This window comes from Fukomys damarensis, unplaced genomic scaffold (genome assembly GCF_012274545.1).
Source record: "Fukomys damarensis isolate Sample0158 unplaced genomic scaffold, DMR_v1.0_HiC HiC_scaffold_8, whole genome shotgun sequence".
NCBI lineage: Eukaryota > Metazoa > Chordata > Mammalia > Rodentia > Bathyergidae > Fukomys > Fukomys damarensis.
Window position 1 is genome coordinate 2,300,433 of NW_022900920.1, and position 18,260 is coordinate 2,318,692.

Consider the following 18,260-nt stretch of genomic DNA (forward strand, 5'->3'; position numbering starts at 1 on the left):
CTAAGAGTCCTGACTCTCCTCCACTGGGCCTCCTCTGACAGTGTCCAGCTGGGCACAGGAACAGGGTGACACTTCAGGCTTCTTTATCCCCCCGGGCTGGCCTGGGTAGTGGGGGCCACTGTTTATTCCATGGTGTTTGGCTGGAGTAGAAAATTATTATCATCTAAAACTTTTACATCTTGCTGTGGTAGACTTTTCCTTTCCTGGTCTTTTAGAGAGAGAGATAGAACTGGCCTTTATTGGGATGTTTATTGTCTGTGCCTGTTGGCATTTCATGATTGTTGGCTTTAGCTCCAAGTCTGGGCTAAGAGCTTGCCACTGTGTTGTTCCTTGTGGCCTGAGGTCCCTGATTGGTCTCCTTGCTACCTTTCAGAGTCTTCTTATCTCTATTTTTTATACAATGTCCAAGCTTTTTAGTTGTATTTATTGCGGAGAATAGGGATAAGTACCTTTACTCTATCTTCCTGAAAGTGGAAACTCGTAAGTATTTTCCAAATGGTAAATCCACCCCCCAAACATTAAAGTAGTGTGGGTATAAAAAACAGTAGGTGGATATGGTGATGCAGGCCTGCTATCTCAGCACTCTGGGAAAGGATTACAAATTTGAGTGAAGCCTGGGTAATTCAGCAAGCTCCTGTCTTGAAATAAATTTTTTTAAAAAGGGCTGGGGATGTAGCTCAGTGTGAAGGCCCTGGGCTCAATCCCCAGTACCACAAAACCAAAACAAACAAACAAACCAAAAAAAACCTCACAGTATTATTTTGGGTTTAAGTCTTTTATGTACACCAAAAACAGAATCCATAATCTATATAAATTTACTTTCCTGGGAGAAAACTCACTAAAATGTTCTTTTTCCCAAATCTACTTCTATGGAAAAATTTTTTAAATACAAAAACCACATATATAGGGACACACATGCTAACTGTTGACTCAAACTATAATACGGCAGGGTAGGACTCTGTTAAATACTCTCTTTAAAATTGCTCACCATAGATTTGTCTGCATTAAATTTTGACTTAAAAAATATTGTATTGACATATCTTTGATATTGAGGGTTTTTTGCTTCTCCTTAAGTTTTATATCGAAAACAAGTACTTGCTAGCCTCACCATAATCCAGGTTACACACGACAGAGCTCTTTAACAGTGCTGTGTCTGGATAAACTGGTGGGTGGGCTCTAGGCCTCCCTCATAGTTTATATCCTTACTTCAAAGGGGCAGATTAGCTCAGCTTTAGAGAAAGGACAGCTGAGGGGAAAGCATGAGTCTTCCTGGATGTGGGGCTTCTCCCAGGATCAGACACTATAAATAGCTTGTAAGAACTTGCTGAATTGAGGGCCTTTCAGCTAAGCCCACGAGGGCATAGGTGGCTCTGAACAACTGGACATTCCACAGGGCAGGGCCTCGGTTCTCCCACTCAATCAATCCACTTGAGAAAGAACAGGCCCCAGGATCCACATCCCACCAGGACAAGAGGGGACAGTATTTTCAGGGCCCTGGGGATGGGTTTAATGTTAGTGGTATTTATCTTATCTGATCTGGGACATCTCTATGGGTAGGTGTACTTCTCACTTCATTTTATAGACAAGCAGCTTTGGCTGTTCCTGGGAAGGCAGGAAGCCTCTGTGCTTTACCCTTCTGCCTCACTCTGTATTGTGCCCTCTTGTGCCAGCTCTGGGTAGGCACACGCTCAGGAATGCCTGGGCTGTAGGCTCAGACACCCCAAGAGCAGTCTGAGGTCACGCTTATTGCCTTGCCCCGGTTGGACACAATGTCCCTCCTCTACCTTCTCACCCAGCCAGCCTCCAGCTATATTTAGGCCTTTCTAGACTTTACCACCAAAACAGTCAGGGTCTGAAGAGGGTACCAGAAACCTTCAGAAACCCACAGGAGTAATAAGCTTTTCTCTTGGCACCACTTGGTTTTATTCCCTCCCCTAGGTATCTCTAGAGATTTGGGGTAAAAAACTCAGGCTATTAAGAGGATCATGGGTGGGACTAGGCCTGGGAGGAGGGTGATTTACTACACGTTCCAAGAACAAAAATCCAGGCTTACTAAAGCCTACTGGTGGAAGGGGAACAAGAGAAGGAGGGAAGGGAGAAGGAAAGGGAGGAAAAAGGGAGGAAAAAGAGTTAAGATGTGTTATATACATGTACCAGTTTCCATTATGTACTGTAACATATACTAATAAAAATTTTTAAAAGCCAGTGATTAAAAAAAGCCCACTAGGGCCAGGGATTTAGCTCAGTGGTTTTGCCACCTACCTTTGTAAGCGCAAGGGCCCGAGTTCGATCCCCAGTACTAAAAAAAAAAAAAAAAAAGCCCACTAGTCTCTAGTAGTGAAGAGTTACTAGTCATTCATTACTGATTCCCAGCCTACCTTCCCACCCCAAACAAACTCATTTTTATTTTTTATTTTTTTTGTTTTTTTGAGACAGGGTCTCACTATGTAGTTGAGACTGACCTGAACTCACTATGTAGCCCAGGCTGGTCTTGAACTCACAGTGATCCTCCTGCCTCAGCCTCCTGAGTGCTGGGATTACAGGCGTGTGCCACCAAGAGGCCCGGCTTGACCTCATTATTTTTACCCTTCATGAAATCCATATTTCTAACCTTCCCTCCAAATAAACCTCTACTAACTAATGATTTCTTTCTTAGTTTTTAGGTAGGGAAAGATTCATCTAACACTTCTGATCAGTATGAAATAACCAACTGCTGTATGAAAAACAAAGAACCTTGATCCTTCATTTATTCTGTAAAATTCCATGCATGATTTTAAATTATAACAGTAACTTTAGGTCTTCCACTATACTAGACAGGCTCTTACATATCATGTTGTCTGGCCCCCTCACCTTTGGGGTAAGAAAATTAGCTCAAATAATAAGGACATGACGTACAGTTAAACAAAAAAACTTATTTGGATAATGATGCAGTTTTTCCCATGAGAGCATTTAAACAGGGTGAGGAGGGACCCTGATGTCAGGGGAGTGAGGGGTTCTGCCTGAGGCTGTCAGAGGTGTGTTCTCCTCCTGACTTCCCAGTCCTGCTGTGTTCTGGCAAAAGTTCTAGGGAACCATGCTAAAGACACGATGTAGTACCTAGAACTTGCTCCCTTCTGTCCCAGGCCGAGGGCTCAATCTCTCTTTCCTGTAGTGGTAGCTTTTTTCTCCTAAAACCGATGGAGGCAGGTTTCTTCCTCAATTTGAGGTTGTTGCACTTTACTATTGCTGACCTGCTTTCTGGTCTGTAAATTTGAATTCCAATCTACCCTGGATGCTACAGATTTGGTAGAGTTCTTTCACTGCGGGTGGAGGTAGAAACTCCAAATTTCTAAAAGTGACAGAGGTCTGGGTCCTAGGAAGGCATATGCAGATGGTTCTGCAATCTCCTATAACGGGCCCTCCTTCCTAGGTGACCAGGCGCTTTGGAATCCCAGGGTTGAAGAAAGCCATGGACTGGTTTGGCTACTACGGAGGTCCCTGCCGAGGCCCCCTGCAGGGGCTGAGCTCTGCTGACGAGGAGGCCCTGCGAGTGGATTTCAGCTGCAATGGCTGGCTCTGAAGGCGGGCAGGACGTACCTGGCCCGAGCCCTCTGTCTACCCTGGCTCCCGCAGCCTGAAGAGGGGGAGGGACCAGCAGCTCACCCCCCAGTCCTCCAGGTGGCCTTTCACTAGGCAGCCCCGTGCAATCTGCCCTGTTCACATTTGCTAGTCTGTGTGTGACTTCTCACACTTATGTCCTAGTGCCGAGTCCCTGGGATTTGCAGAGTAGGAAGGAGCAATCTCTTACTTGCCTCTGCACTGTGGATGCTTTCCTCTGCCCCGAGGCTCAGAAACCTGGGAGCTGAGGGAAAGGTAAGAGGGGCAATAGGGCCATAGGGAATTGGATATTGAAGGGATGGCAGACTTGGAGCTACAGGCCTGAGTCTAGCACTATGCAGTTGGAAGTCAGGGCTATTCCAAAAAATGAAAATTCTGACTCCTTCCAGAGGGTGCAGCAGGTTAGGAAATCTGATCAGGAAAATGTTGTTCTTTGGAAGGTCCCAAATTGCATTCCAGTCACAATGCCCTAAACCTATTTTTATTCACCGTCTTGTTGCTAGCTTTGATTCTCACCATTCAGTGCACAGACATCCTAGTGGCTTGTCAGGCTGGTAAATAATGACATCTGGTGGATAAACACCTGGTCTACATTCTAGAAGATGAGTTGAACCAGTCCAGGTCTGAAACACCTAAGGGGACTTGGCATGGGACAGGGCCATCTTCTTGTCTGTAAGCACTGTTTTTATTAAAAATAATCATGTTGTTACTATAATAAAGTTTAACAAGTAAAACTAGTGTAGTCATGTACCAGGTTTCCAGGCCAGATATCAAGAATACTCTTAGAGGTAATGGAGCGCTCATGGCCTGCCTTTTTCCAGCTCTGCGGAGCTGAGAGAGGCCCTGACAACAGTGAGCAAACAACCATTAGATTAGTGGGGGCCTGGGAAAGGCTTAATGGTTTCAAATGGGAGACTGACGAAGTAAACCTGTGCAACACTTAGCACACGAGTTAAAGAGGCTGCTTTCTCCAAAATGTTTATCCCTGTTTGGCGGTAGTATGTGACCAGTGGCAGAAAAACTGAGATAATTTTTTAAAATATCATTAAAAGAAAAGTTACTCTGGTACTAGGGAGGCTGAGGCAGGATGGCTTCTACAAGTTCACGGGCAGCCTGGGCTACATAATGAGTTCAAGGCCAGTCTGAATTACATCGTGAGATCTTGTCTCAAAAATAAAGTTTTTAAAAATAAATAAAAAATTTAAAAAGGTAAACTGGACTTGGTGGTACATATCTGTAATCCCAGCACTAGGGAGGCTGAGGCAGGAAGGTTGTGAGTTTAAGGCCATTGTGGCCTACATAGCAAGTTTGAAGCCAGCTTAGAACATAGTGAGACACTGTCTCCAAAAACAACAATTAAAAAAAGAAAAAAATAGACTGGAAATTAGGTCAGTTCAACGGCTCTGGTTCAACCCCCAGTGCTTGGGGTGGGGGGAGGTAAAAAGAAAGGTAAATAAATCTTTATTTAGGGTAGAGAAAACTATAAAAGATAACCTGAAACTGAAACTGGGCATCTGATGGCACTAAAGTTTGGGACTTGGCCACTGACCTCTCATCAGCACCTTCCAGAAAAGCTAGGCTCAGAGGACAATCAGAGTTGGGGGGCGGTTAGGACTAGGGAGGCAGATTAGTGTACAGATTAAGAGTTTAGCCTCTAGGCTTCAAGAACTGAGTTTTGGTAGAGTTTTTGTTTGTTTTTTTTGTGGTACTGGGGATCGAACTCGGGTCCTTGCGCTTGCGAGGCAGACTCTGGAACCACTGAGCTAAATCCCCAGCCCTAGACCTGGGTTTAGATTCTAGGATCTAATCCACCTCTTCTTGCCTACTGGACACTGGGGGTGTGACTAATTTCTCTGAGCCTCATCTGTAATGAGGAGATGATACTCACATTTTTCTCCCAGGGGCAGAAAGAGGATTGAATAAGACTGTACCTGTGAATGGGCTGCACGGTAAGTGATGTTCTACTGCTCTGCTTGTTAGAGATGGGCACTGACTCGCCTAAGGTCATCAGCAGGACTGGCAATAACTGATCCCAGTGATACTCAGGGTGAGAGGACTCCAGCAGAAAGGGAGGTGAACCAGAAGGACTAGGATAGAAACCAGGCCCAGCTCTGCCATTCACTAGCTCAGTAACCTGGGGCAGTCTGATTTAAAATAAAAGGTTATGCCTTCTACTCTAAGGAGGCTCTAGGAATCGGATGGCCTTATATAGTACGGTGTACACGTCAGTGTCAGAGCCACTGACAATCCCACTCTGATGCACTTTTCAAAATAGCAAATGGGCTGATATTCTGAGGATACTGGGCAAGAAAGTCATGAAAACTATGACTAGGCAGTTTTGGTGATCTGTTTATTCTTATAAACACTTGTTTCTACAGTACACTTCAAAGAATAAATAGAGGCACACGGCTATAATTTCCGCATAGTCTGCTGCTGAGGGAGATTCAGTGTAAGGATAAGAGCTGGGGTGTGTGTCCAGGTTCCAGGGATCTTACTTGCCAAAACCCAACCCAGGCCTGAGGGCCATGGCTTTTGGAGGAAGAGTCACCATGAACCAACGGTGAGGAGCCAGTATTCTTTTAGTTCACTGTAGCCCTAGGATGGGTCCGAGTCTACCTACAACCAAGGGGTTGGGGTAAGTCTACCTACCCCCTGGGGGGAAAAAAACACCTGTTGGTAAAAGCCTTCTGTGGGATTCAGGTATCTCTCTGGGAGGGCCTGAAGTGGTTTGGATATGTCTGCCCCTTGCCCTGGGGCGAGTGATGAATATATGTTGTAAGATTACCCTTATATCACTTTCTGTCTTGATTATCCCATAGAGGGATCCCGTCTGATGTACAAGAAAGGAGAGAGGCACAAATAGGAGAGAGGCAGACTGGATTATCTGCCATAACTCAGGTAAGGAAGATGGCTTATAAAGTGAAGGGGGAAGAAAATAACACTGTTATCCAATCCTTCACGGGACAAGTGAGCACAGGTGAAGACCACTCTGATCAAAGCGGGAGCCTGGAACCAGAATCCCACTGCAGCAAACAAGGGGGTAACGTAAAGAAAGTTTTGGCCTTGACTTTCACAGGACTCCTGTTCTGTCTAAGCCACTCCGTCTTCTTCCTTATTTTTCAGCAGAGAGCACTAGCTCTAAGATAGGCTAGGAGCAGCTGCCCCAGATGCAGGCAAAATAGACAGTGTGAATCGCTTGGCAGCAAACAGAGGGAAGGCTGCAGCAGGTCTGCACTAAGAGCTAAAGTTTTAGGAACAGGGAAAGCCAACAAGTAAGAAAATCTAGCTCCTGTGTTCTCTACACTGAGGGTCAGGGAAAGACAGAACTGCTACCAACTGCTACTGTTTGGATCAAACCTGTCAGTACTTTTCTGTGATCCAGTTCTTGGTTGGCAGGTGAAGGAGCACATCACAGGCTTGGCTCCCTGGTCATTCTCTCCTCATCTCCTCCCAGATCTCGTTTGCTGGTTCACTTCAAGTGAACAATGGGAGCACTGGATTTACGGACACTTTCCCAGATGAGCCCAGTGCCCCCTCAGGCAGTGAGATTTCTGGCTGACTTGGAGGCACTCTGGGCCCGCTGGACCACTGCAGAACACTTCTCACGCCGCAGAAGCTTGTTGTTCTCAAAGAGACCTTCGTTACGGGGTATTCCGTGAGAACCATCAGGAAAAGTGAGCAGGCCTTTCAGGAGGAAAACATGACGGTGGAATTAATGTCTCAGGGACGGCTGAAGAAGACTCGCGGGAGTACTCAGTGAGTTCAGTGGATTAGGGCATGATCACGACAGACTGCTAGACAGCTACAGGAGAATTAAAACTAAAAGACATATTTCCACCCATAATATGCTCCCTTGTCACCCATCCTGCTGGGCTGCAACTTACCAAAACCATCTACTCTGCCATTTTTAAATTCTCCCTCAAACGTCATGTTGTCATGTCGAATGAAGACTCCAACGCCGTTAAATTTGCCCTGGGCAAACTCCCCCTCATACCTGCAGAAACACCAAGATGTTAGCCTCTTCTGGGCAAGTCAGCTGTGCTGGTTAACTGAGTCAAGCAGCTGACAATATGTGTCAGTTAATAATGCCAAGAAGCAGAGATTATTCTGCTTAGCTCAGAGCTCCCCCACCCGATCTGTTCCATTCCCAGCCAGCAGAGGAGAGTCAGAGAGAGAATGTAGGCTAAGTGAATGGAGGCTGGTGGAGGTCACTTACTTTCTTGACCTTGCAAATTTTAGGTCTATATGAAAGGTAACCAAAAAGCTGCTTATTCCTTGTCTGTTTTCTGCAGGGCCTAGGAGCAGCTCAGGGTTGACCAGATATTTACCAATGTTCTGTTTTTATATCAGAGCCTTCCTAGTTTAAAGACAGAAAGGAATAATCTAATACTTACCGTGAGCCATCTGAGAAGGTCAGTACCCCAAAGCCATTAAAAAGCCCATTCTCAAAATGACCCAGGTAGGTGCCACCATCTGCAAACAGCAGTTGACCAAAGCCATGTCTGCGGCCTGAGCAAAGAGAAGGACAGGTGCTAGGTTGGAATGTGGCAGCTTCAGGATCCTTTCCCGCTTGCCTAGCATCCCATCTTTTCTATCACCCTAACCACAAAAGAAAAGAAGTGATGGCTTTAGCAGGGCAGAGTCAAGCACCAATAAAAGCTGGCTCCTGGTACCTCCCACTGGAAGTCACAATCAGATTTGGGGCAGGTCTCTCTAAGTATGAATGATATGTGAGACCCAGTCTCAAAAAAAAAAAAATAAATAAAAAAAAAATATATATATATATAAATATAAATGGGGAAATGGAGCTCTCTGTTCCATCAGTAGGGCTGTGCTTACTCACTAAGCAGACCAGAAATCTCAGCAAGAAGCTGGGGGAGCAATTATCTCCCTAATACAGAGTGAGGAAGTTCTTTTGGTGGGCAGAGAAGGCCTGGCAAGGCCTCAGGCTGTCTTTCTTAGGGAAAGCCGTATTGAAGGGGATAGCAAGTGTGTGTGGGCAGGAAAAAAGGCTCACGATGAAAGGAAGCAGCTTCTCAAGGCTCAAGAATTTACCAGCTGTAGGGATCTAATGTGAACCAACTAGGGCGTGTGAATGTTTACAGCATGACCTGTCCTTCACCTGTACCAATGCAGAAGTCCAGTCTCCTTCAGGGCAGTTCCTGGCTTAACAGAACTGGATTCATGACACTTTTCAAAGTGGTCACACTGTTTTTGCAAAGTGAACATCATTGAACTGCTTCTTGTATAGGTTCACGAAGAATTTTACTGTTCTTATGAATACTTCCAAATATAATGAGCTGTCACAGAAAATTCAAGGCAAGGCCGGGGATTTAGCTCAGTGGTTCCATCGCCTGCCTCACAAGCGGAAGGTCCTGAGTTTGATCCCCGGTACCAAAAAAATAAAATAAAAAACACCAAAACAACAAAGAAAGAAAATTCAAGGCAATAAATGCCATTTGCTCTTGAGTCTTTGCCCTAATGTCCAGATCATCTTTAACTTCCTAAAATTCATTGTGACCAAGGTATTACAATGGTTCTGCACTCTAAAAGAATTCATTTTGCTCTGCTGGGTACCTCAGCATTTATTTAAGAATTTCCCAAACAATATTACAAAAGGATGACAGGATGTTAAAACACTGCAAATCTAGAACTATAAAGACTTAGCTCATTTGGGGAAGCTGGATTAACAACAGTATTATCTAATTCCTTTAATCTGAAAACAATAAAGGAAAAGCACTATGTAGATTTGAGTCCTACAGTGGGAAATGAAGATCCGTAAAGTTCGTTATCCTTCCTAATGTATTTTCCTTTAGCCAGATGAGGTATTCATCACTGGATACCCCCAAAGACCCTTCTCACCCTCCTTCCACTCGCCACGATATTCCTCCCCACTGGAGTAGGTGAAGGACCCTTTCGTCAAGGTCATGGTGACAGCTTACAGAAGAAAAGGCTGAAAACTGTAGGAAATAAACAGGAGAACCAGGGTCACAGGATGGCTGTAGGAATGGACTGCGGAAAAAAACTATAGATAACTGCAAAAAGATTTATAGATACTCTCAAAAGGCCAGCAGGCTGGTAAGTATACAACACCCTGGGTACATGTGGTGAAACACCTTCCTTTCCGATACCACCACCACCTCTGCCTAAGCACTCTTACCCTCCTACTTGTCTTAAAAGTTTTCAGTCTGATCCTATTTTCTATGACCTGGGATGGAAATGCAGGGTTAACCTATTACGAGTTTAGCTGATGTATAAAATCTCATCTCTTCCCCCAAAGAGGTTACGGTCTAACCAGCAACTGAAACACTGAATTGTACTACAGATAAAGTAAGTGCCAACTTGGATGGCAGAAATGAACAAGGACATGGGATGGGCAGAATTTAAAATGAGCAGTAAAAAAAAGAAAGAGTAGTGCTAGGTTGAGAAAACATGGGGATTGAAAGCACAAAGAGTTACGTAAACATGGGATGTCCAGTGGCAAAATCAGAAATCTGATATGATTATAGTTGAGAGCTTATTTAGGGAGTAATAGGTACACTTAGCCAAAATCATAAATCCGAAGAAAACCTCACAGATTTAATCCAGATGAACAAACCGAAGCTCAGAGTGGTTAAATGTTTGATGGCAGCTGGTCATGGCAGTCCATATCCATAATTCCAGCACTCAGGCTGAGGCAGGAGGATCACAACTTTTTTTTTTGGTACTGGGGAATGAACTTGGGTCCTTCCTTGCGCTTGCAAGGCAGGCCACCGAACCACTGAGCTAAATCCCCGGCCCTAGGATAACAACTTTGAGCCCTGAATTTGTAATTTAGCAAACTTAGCGAGACCCTGTCTCAAAAAAAGAAGGGCCAGGTGTCAGAGCCAGATATATGTACGACTTGGTGTGAAGGCCGTGGGTTCTATCCCTAGTACTATGTCAAAAATATTTTTTTTGTTAGTAACCAAGCTGGGGTTAGCATACAAGCCTCCTCAGTTATGGCTAGTTGTATTCTACTGTACTACAGCCTCTGCTGTTAGGTCAGGCTGGTCTCTGAAAGCTAGGCAGAAGAGTTTATTTTGGCTAAGGGCAGTGGGGAGCCTTTGGGAAGCTGTGAACACAGAAGTAACATGATGTTTCTGGGACAGTTTCTTTTTTAGTTTTTGAGACAGGGTCTCACTATGTATTTGAGACTGACCTGGAACTCACTATGTAGCCCAGGCTGGTCTCTGTAGCCCGTAGCCCAGGCTGGTCTCGAACTCACAGCGATCCTCCTGCCTCAGCCTCCCGAGTGCTGGGATTACAGATGTGTGCCACCACGCCCAGCTCCGGGACACTATTTAAGGAAAAATGAATGTGGTGGCAGGAAGCAGGAGGGTTTGGAGTAGTAGAAGCCTAGTCAGCAAAGCTCACAAGGAAGAGATGTTGTAATTCGATAACAATGATTCTCCCTCTCTTCATGCCCTTGCAGTGTGACACAGCAGATCCTCTTCCCAAAAGGCAATTTGGTTATTCCTTCACCCACTGGATCAGTGTTGGCTATGTAAGTCACTCTATTAGCAAAGGTTCTAAGAGTAGAGGTTTGCTGCACTTGGTCTTGTTTTGCCCCACACTAGTTTGCTGGATGATGAGAGGCCATCTGGAGCAGCCGCTCAGCTGGCTGCAGATGCACAAAATGAACTCAAGCAAGTCCATGATCTGTCCTTCTGAGCCCAGCTGCAAACTAATAACAGTACTGCACTGTTTGAAGCCGCTATGTTTTAAGGCAGGGTGTTACTACCTAGCAAAAGCTGAGACATACAGGTATAAGTAGGTGGCCTAGGGGATACAATATGATGGGAGCAGAAGGAATGGGATGGAATCTATGACAAATACATAACGGGAAAAATACACCAATAACATTTGGGAACTGGCTAGATGGTAAAAGAATGCATTCAAGAATGTCCTATAAGGGAGGCCATGGAGGTGAACTTCTATAATCCCAGCACTTGGGAAGGCTGAGGCAGGGGGATCATTGTAAAGTTTGAGGCCAGCCTGGTCTGGCCCACAGTGAGTTCAAGGCCAGCCTGAATTATATAGTGGGACCCTGTCTCAACAAAACAGTACCCTATAAGGAAGTAAAGATACTTAAAAATCTAATTAAATATAAAGAGATAATCACTTGACATGCTAAAAATATAATCCCCATTTTTAAAAAATGTAGGGATTTTTTTTATTCACCCTTCATTTTTTTGTTGTTGTTTTTTTTTGTTTTTTGAGACAGGGTCTCACTATGTAGTTGAGAATGACCTGGAACTCACTATGTAGTCCATGCTGGTCTCGAACTCACAGCGATCCTCCTGCCTCAGCCTCCCGAGTACTGGGATTACAGGCGTGCGCCACCATGCCCGGCTCACCCTTCATCTTTTTCCAGAGCTAAGCAACACAGTGTTTTCTCAAAAGATGACTATGCAGATTCCTAGACCCAAATGCAGAATTACCAAACCAGCCTCTGTACAGTTGGAGCTGGGGACTCTGCAGTTTGTATGACATTGTTAGATTCTCATTTGAAGCCTATGAACTACTATTCCACTAAATGGAAATACTATGTATGAAGATTCTGGGCTACAAATCACCACTGAAAGATTCCTTGTAATTAATAGTTAGCCTAGTCTGTCCTCACAGGCCCCAAACTGATTTTCAACAAAACAAATGTACCTTTTCTTTAGGGCACAGGGGCCAGAGCTGCTGTACAAGACAAAGTTCTGAATTCTAAGCTCCACAGCCTCACAGTACAAGAATGTGGCATATTTTATACAAAAATGATGCTCTAAAATAAATGTGCAACTAAAACAACACATATATTAAATCTGTTTTCTCTAAACTGGTGGTGGGCAGGGCTGAGTTATTTACACTCCAGTTCAGATGGCAGAACCCTCTATAATCCACTGAGCAGACCCAGAGAGGCTATTTGAATGCCACTATAATAAGAACTAACATTTATTGACCACTTATCCTATACATAGTCTATCTCATTTAATCTCTGGGTATTTTTATTCCTCTTTACAGATGAGGAAACTGAACTACAGAGAGGATAAGGAAAGTCACTGCAGTCCCTCGGCTAACATGTGGAAGTTAGAATCAAAACCCTGGCAGCTGGCCTCTGCAGCCCACGCTCTTAAACTCTAGTGTTATGGTGTCCTCTCCTGCACCCTAATACCATATAGTGGCATTGTGGACCCTGGCAGCTGAAAGACCCCAGTTCAAATCCTGGTTCACCGTGTAACCATGGATAAGCCACTTCTTAAGTGTCTCTAAAATCTGTCTCCTCATCTATAATATAGGTGTGCTGCTGAAGTGAGCACTGTCTCCACATCTATAAAGTGGAAATAATACACTGTTTTCAGAGACAGCAGGTGGACTAAATAACATACATAAATGTATCGACCTTGTCCCTTAAATGGTTAAAAAGAGACACATAAACTCACACGTTACTTATTGCAATGGAAACTTCTCAAGTCTTTGCTCAGTGTAAAAGTACTCTCACCCCAATTCAAATAACATTTTTTAATCTTTTTGGTACCGGGGATCGAACTCCGGTCCTTGTGCTTTCGAGGCAGGCAATGGAACCACTGAGCCAAGTCCCTGGTCCTCAAATAACATTTTGAAAGAGAGCGATTCATCAATTTAGACTAATGAGGTATATACTAAAGAGTAGAAGGAAGAACAAACTATAGCTGCCACACTTCTGTTCTCCGTCAATACCCTATAAGGGTATTTTTTAACTTTGGCCATTTTGGGCACAGATAATGCCTGGAAACGATCTGATGTGGAACAGCCTGGCCTGAGGGAGGGTCAGTGACATCTCCTAGCCCTGACCCCCACTCTAAGCTCAAATTCCAGACACGATGACAGCTGAGCCTGGAGAATCCTTGTACTCTCATTCAAATATGGGGAAACATTAATTTCTTATATCACAGTAGAGGTCAGCTGTGGGGAGGCTGAGAGATGTTTGGGGGTCATTCCTCCTGGACTTTCTCATTTTTCTAGTTATTAGTCAACAGCTGCATGTCTAGGCTCTAAGATATCCTTAGGCAGAAAACAAATGCTTGTCATACTATAGCCCCTCCAAACCTCTGGGGAACATTTTCTCAGAGAGGTGATGCCGGTACCTGCTGCACCCTCTCTGTCCTATTAGTGTCCCATAAAGTCAGCATCCAATTTCAGGTTCACAAGCCTCTTATCATCAGCTCAGTATGAGTGTGCCAGGGTAGAGGTCAGCGTGACTCCATTGCCCATACAACATTAACGAGAGGAGAGAAGCAGTTTTCCATCAGAGCTGCAGAGGACAACTTTTTCCAGTCCAGCTAAGCATTTTGATAGTGACAGACCATTCTTAGCTCTTCCCAGAACTAAGTGACAACACTAAGAGTGAACTTCTGGTACAAACTGAAAATATTTCATCCCTTTGACATATGTCTGTTGGAATAGAACAGCCTATATCTTCTACTAAATCTTAAAATGATGATCACTCCAAAACACGAAGTCACTATTTACACAGGAAGAGCATAGGTTTTCCTGAAGGCTACATAAAACTTCGAGGGGCATCCACTGAACAAAATGGAATTCTACCTGTAACCATGGTCAGCGAGACAGATCTACTTTAATAAAGAACAGCCAATGCCGGGCGTGATGGCGCAAGCCTGTAATCCCAGCACTCAGGAGGCTGAGGCAGGAGGATCACTGTGAGTTCAAGACCAGCCTGGGCTACATAGTGAGTTCCAGGTCAGTCTCAACTACATAGTGAGACCCTGTTTCAAAAAACCAAAAAAACAAAACAAAACAAAGAACAGCCAGTGATGAGGCTGAGGCAGGAGGATCGCTGTGAGTTCAAGACCAGCCTGGGCTACATAGTGAGTTGCAAGTCAGTCTCTACATAGTGTCTCAAAAAAAAAAAAGAATAGCCAGTGCTGAGGAAGACTAAAAATCCCAATAATTTAACAAGGGATTTATATCAAATAGGCATTTATATCAGTTATTTAACTATTCTTATTAAAGAGAATAGATGGCCTAGGGGTTAGGCTCTAGATTGAAGGTCAAAATTAAATATAGAAAGATCTTTCTTGTTCTTAGCAGTGCCATAGCCTTCTTCTAGATTGTCAGGATGTTTGGCAGGAGCCCTTGTGAGTCTGGCCCGCTCCAAGAACATTCTCTGAAATACTTATCTAAATGGTACAGATGTTTGCAGCCTTCAGGCACTTGGTCAGCTCCCTACCCCTGGGATACTCTGCCTGGACCTGTCGGAATCCTGAAAGCTATACCCTGAACTTCCCATGGCTGGATTTCAGCACATTATAAAGGGCAACAGATTTGGAGTTAGAGACTATTGTTTGGAAGCAGCCATTTAACTCCCCACATATACCTTCAAATTGTCAACTAAAGCACCCTTCCCAGGGTATGGCCCTCTTGCCAAAGTTCTTTCAAGTATAAAGAAAGAGGTTTTGCAGGGCATGGTGGCACATGCCTGTTGTGGTACACGCCTGTAGTCCCAGCACTTGGGAGGCTGAGGCAGGAGGAGTGCTGCAAGTTTAAGGCCACACGGCGAGACACTGTCTCAAGAAACAAAACAAAACAAAAAAATAAAAATGTGTTTAAACAAACTCGATATAACAAATGGTTTTAAAATCATAAATGTACATGGTGAGGACAAGGCTAGTCAGAACTACACAGCAAGAGCCTATCTCAAAAAACCAAAATAGGGCTGGGGATTTAGCTTAGTGGTTCCACTGCCTTCTTCGCAAGTGCGAGGTCCCGAGTTCGACTGCCAGTACCAAAACAAAAGCGAAAATAAATAAATAAAATAAAATAATAAATATAACCCTTCCCTTTTCCCTCACTTGAAAAGTAAACAAATGTATGGTTAGTATATAAAGGTCTTGCTCAGTAAGACTGCGATAGACAAGAAAGAGAGAAGAAAACACTGGTACCAGAAAGTTAAAAAAAAAACAAAACAAGAAAATGACGACGACTTGGGAGGGATGGGGACTCGGGAGTAACACTGTCAGAGTACTATTTTAGTTCAAGAAAAGCAGTATGCTTGGGCTGGCTTGTCAGACAGTGAGTTATTCCTGTGGTTACCTCTAAAGCAGTTCAGAGATTCTAAACTGCTGGCTTGCCACCCATCAAATAATTGAAGCTTGCCTCCACCACGAGTACGGTACAGACGGGCCCTAGAGCAAACAAAGCCCTAGACCTCCGCAAAGCAACACGATCTCCCACTGCATTCCTGTATTCCAGCCCCGCTTCCTTCCCTTTACCTGGGTCTGCTATCCCGCCCCAATACTCTTGGGCTCACACAGGTCTACCATTCCCTCAGCACCACAGTGGGAGCCCGACACCGGAATTTAGGACCCCACAGGCGCCGCCCCAGGGTTGGAGCTCTGGAAGGAAGCCACTGACCCCAGCCCAGGTATTCTGCTCGGCTCCTGAGTTCCTACCTGGCTGACCACACTCTTGCAGGCCCCTCCCATCCCCGTCGGAGCCAACCTGGGCTCCGCCTTTTAGGACAGCCGTCACGCCCAGATTCGCGGCTCCTGTGTCGAGGACCTCTGTTCCGCCCGGCTCCCCGGGCACCTTCCTCTCTACCTCCAGAAGTACTTGCCCACTGGAAGCTGCCATCCCGGGCGGCCGCACTGGGCACAGTTCCCGCTGTCCATTGGCTGTTACCTAGGCAACCGCGAGCAACGCCACTCCCTATTGGTCTCCCTTGCGCCATCTTTGTGCGGGGCAAAGTGTTTCCAGAACCCGGCCGAATGTCTGAAAGAGGGGTGGGGCTGAGCAAGAGGCCCCACCTGTGCAAACAGCAACTGTTAACCCTAAAGGAAACCAAACTTGCTTCTTAAACCTCCGTGCCTACTTGCTCAGAGGCTAAGTCCTTATGGTTGTTAGTTGGCTCTGCCACTGACTTTTACGACAGAATTTAAATCTAGCTTTAAACGTGCAGTTTTGTAATATGTAATGCTCTGGGCAGGGCAACTGCTCTTTCATAACCCAGCTTCAAGCACTGTGATATCAAGACATTTTTGTATTCTTACAGGGATTTTGTGTTGTCAATACCCAGAAACTTTGTGTTTGAAATACAGTCCCCAAATTGGAGCAGATTTTCCCGAAAACTATGCGTTCCAGTTCATGTATCCGTGTATATTTACTAACTATATAAGTGCAGCATGATGCTAGTTCTGTCAGGGATTATGTATATTTTATAACAATAAAAATATAGCTCATGCTGTGCATATGGATAATCCCAGCTGTTCAGGAGGCTGAGCAGGAGGATTTATAAGTGTTGAGACCAGCCTTGGCAACTTAGTGAGACTCTGTCTTTAAGTAAATAAGTAAATAGGGATGGGGATGTAGCTCAGTGGTACAGCTTGCCTGGCATGTACAAGGTCCTGGACTCAACCACCAGTGGCCGCCCCCATGTAGTTTCTTGCCTTAGAGGAGTGACGTGAAAACAATATTTTGAGAAAATTAATCTGCACTGATAACCAGAGATGTTTAGTGATATTGGAAGCAGAAAAACTCAAAACTAGTGTGGCAACAGTGAAGATAGAAAGAAAAGGGTGATTATGAGACGTATTTCATAGCAATATTCTTTTTTTGTTGTTTTGTTTTGTTTTTTTTTTGGTACCGGGGATTGAACTCGTGTCCTTGCGCTTGTGAGGCAGGCCACCAAACCACTCAGCTAAATCCGCAGCCTGGCAATATTCTTTTTTGAGATAAGGTCTCACTGTGTATGTAGTTCAGGCTAGCCTTGGATTCACTGTGTAGTCTAGGCTGGTTTCACACCTGCAGCAATCCTCCTGCCTCAGCTGCCCCAGTGCTGGGATCGCAGGCGTGTACTACCATACCTGGCTATAGCATTTTTTTTCTTTTTTGAGGGAGGGTTGAGACAGGGTCTTGCCATGCAGTCCAGGCTGGACTCAAATTTGTGACAATCCTCCTGCCTCAGCCTCCTGAGTGCTGGGATTACAGGCATTGCCACCATGCCCAGCTCCAGCTATAGCAATATTTATTAAGAGGCAATATACTTTTTTTTCCTCAGTACCAGGAATTGAACTCAGGATCTTGTGCTTGCCGGGTAGGTGCAGCAGTACTGAGCTACATCCCTGACTCTTACTATACTTTAGTTTTGAAAGCATGGAACCAATCTGCCAAGACTGGAGTCTAGCACTGCCATTTACCAGTTGAATGGTTATGGGTAAGTTATTTTACATCTCTAGGCCTTAGTTTCCAATATCAGAGGGGCTGTAATGCCAGTTGCCTAAATTAATCCACTGAAAATGGTACCTGTCACATGCTTAGTATTTAGTAAGGGCTATTTCTTCACAAGAATAGGCAATGTATTAACACACTTTCCAGAAAAAGTAAAATAAAGTTCTAAAGTGTAGATACAGATTTCAATTCTGAGGGGGTAAAAACTCAGAATATTAAGGTGAATTCCAAATCTAGGACCCTCCATTGATCATAATTTGAAAGTCATGGGCTAAATATACATAATATAAGTATACTAAGAAATCATCTCTGTGGCTGTGGCCTGTGGAACACAAGAGGCAAGGAAGGCATCACTTAGCTATTTGATGATTAGATAGGAAAAGGGAATGCGTGAGTTGTAACTGAAAGGGGCAGCTACAGCCAGCAGGGTG

At 44.6% G+C, this 18,260-nt stretch overlaps 2 protein-coding genes across 6 annotated transcripts in view; one reads left to right on the forward strand and one right to left on the reverse strand.

The window, feature by feature from the left end:
• Positions 1 to 9,622, forward strand: part of Hoga1 (4-hydroxy-2-oxoglutarate aldolase 1) — a 30,821-nt gene extending 21,199 nt beyond the window's left edge. Inside the window, exons 7-11 of one of the 5 annotated variants that reach the window (XR_004516271.1) lie at positions 3,410 to 3,852; positions 5,499 to 5,546; positions 5,976 to 6,157; positions 6,417 to 6,495; positions 9,414 to 9,622. Coding sequence is in view for 3 of the 5 variants with exons in the window: in XM_010620390.3 (XP_010618692.1) it covers positions 3,410 to 3,559 (150 nt within the window). In the remaining 2 variants the exon portion in view is untranslated. Of the gene's footprint in view, positions 1 to 3,409; positions 4,153 to 5,498; positions 5,547 to 5,975; positions 6,158 to 6,416; positions 6,496 to 9,413 lie in introns of those variants that run through there. The other 4 variants (XR_779460.3, XM_010620392.3, XM_010620391.3 and 1 more) reach the window with 4 other exon arrangements.
• Positions 6,760 to 9,540, reverse strand: Morn4 (MORN repeat containing 4). The gene is made up of 4 exons (XM_019206962.2): positions 9,460 to 9,540; positions 7,992 to 8,106; positions 7,482 to 7,591; positions 6,760 to 7,281 (listed from the first exon to the last, which is right to left on the reverse strand). The coding sequence occupies exons 1-4, from the start codon at positions 9,524 to 9,526 to the stop codon at positions 7,133 to 7,135; spliced, it is 441 nt and encodes a 146-aa protein (XP_019062507.1). The 5' UTR covers positions 9,527 to 9,540; the 3' UTR covers positions 6,760 to 7,132.
• Positions 9,623 to 18,260: the final 8,638 nt, after the last annotated feature.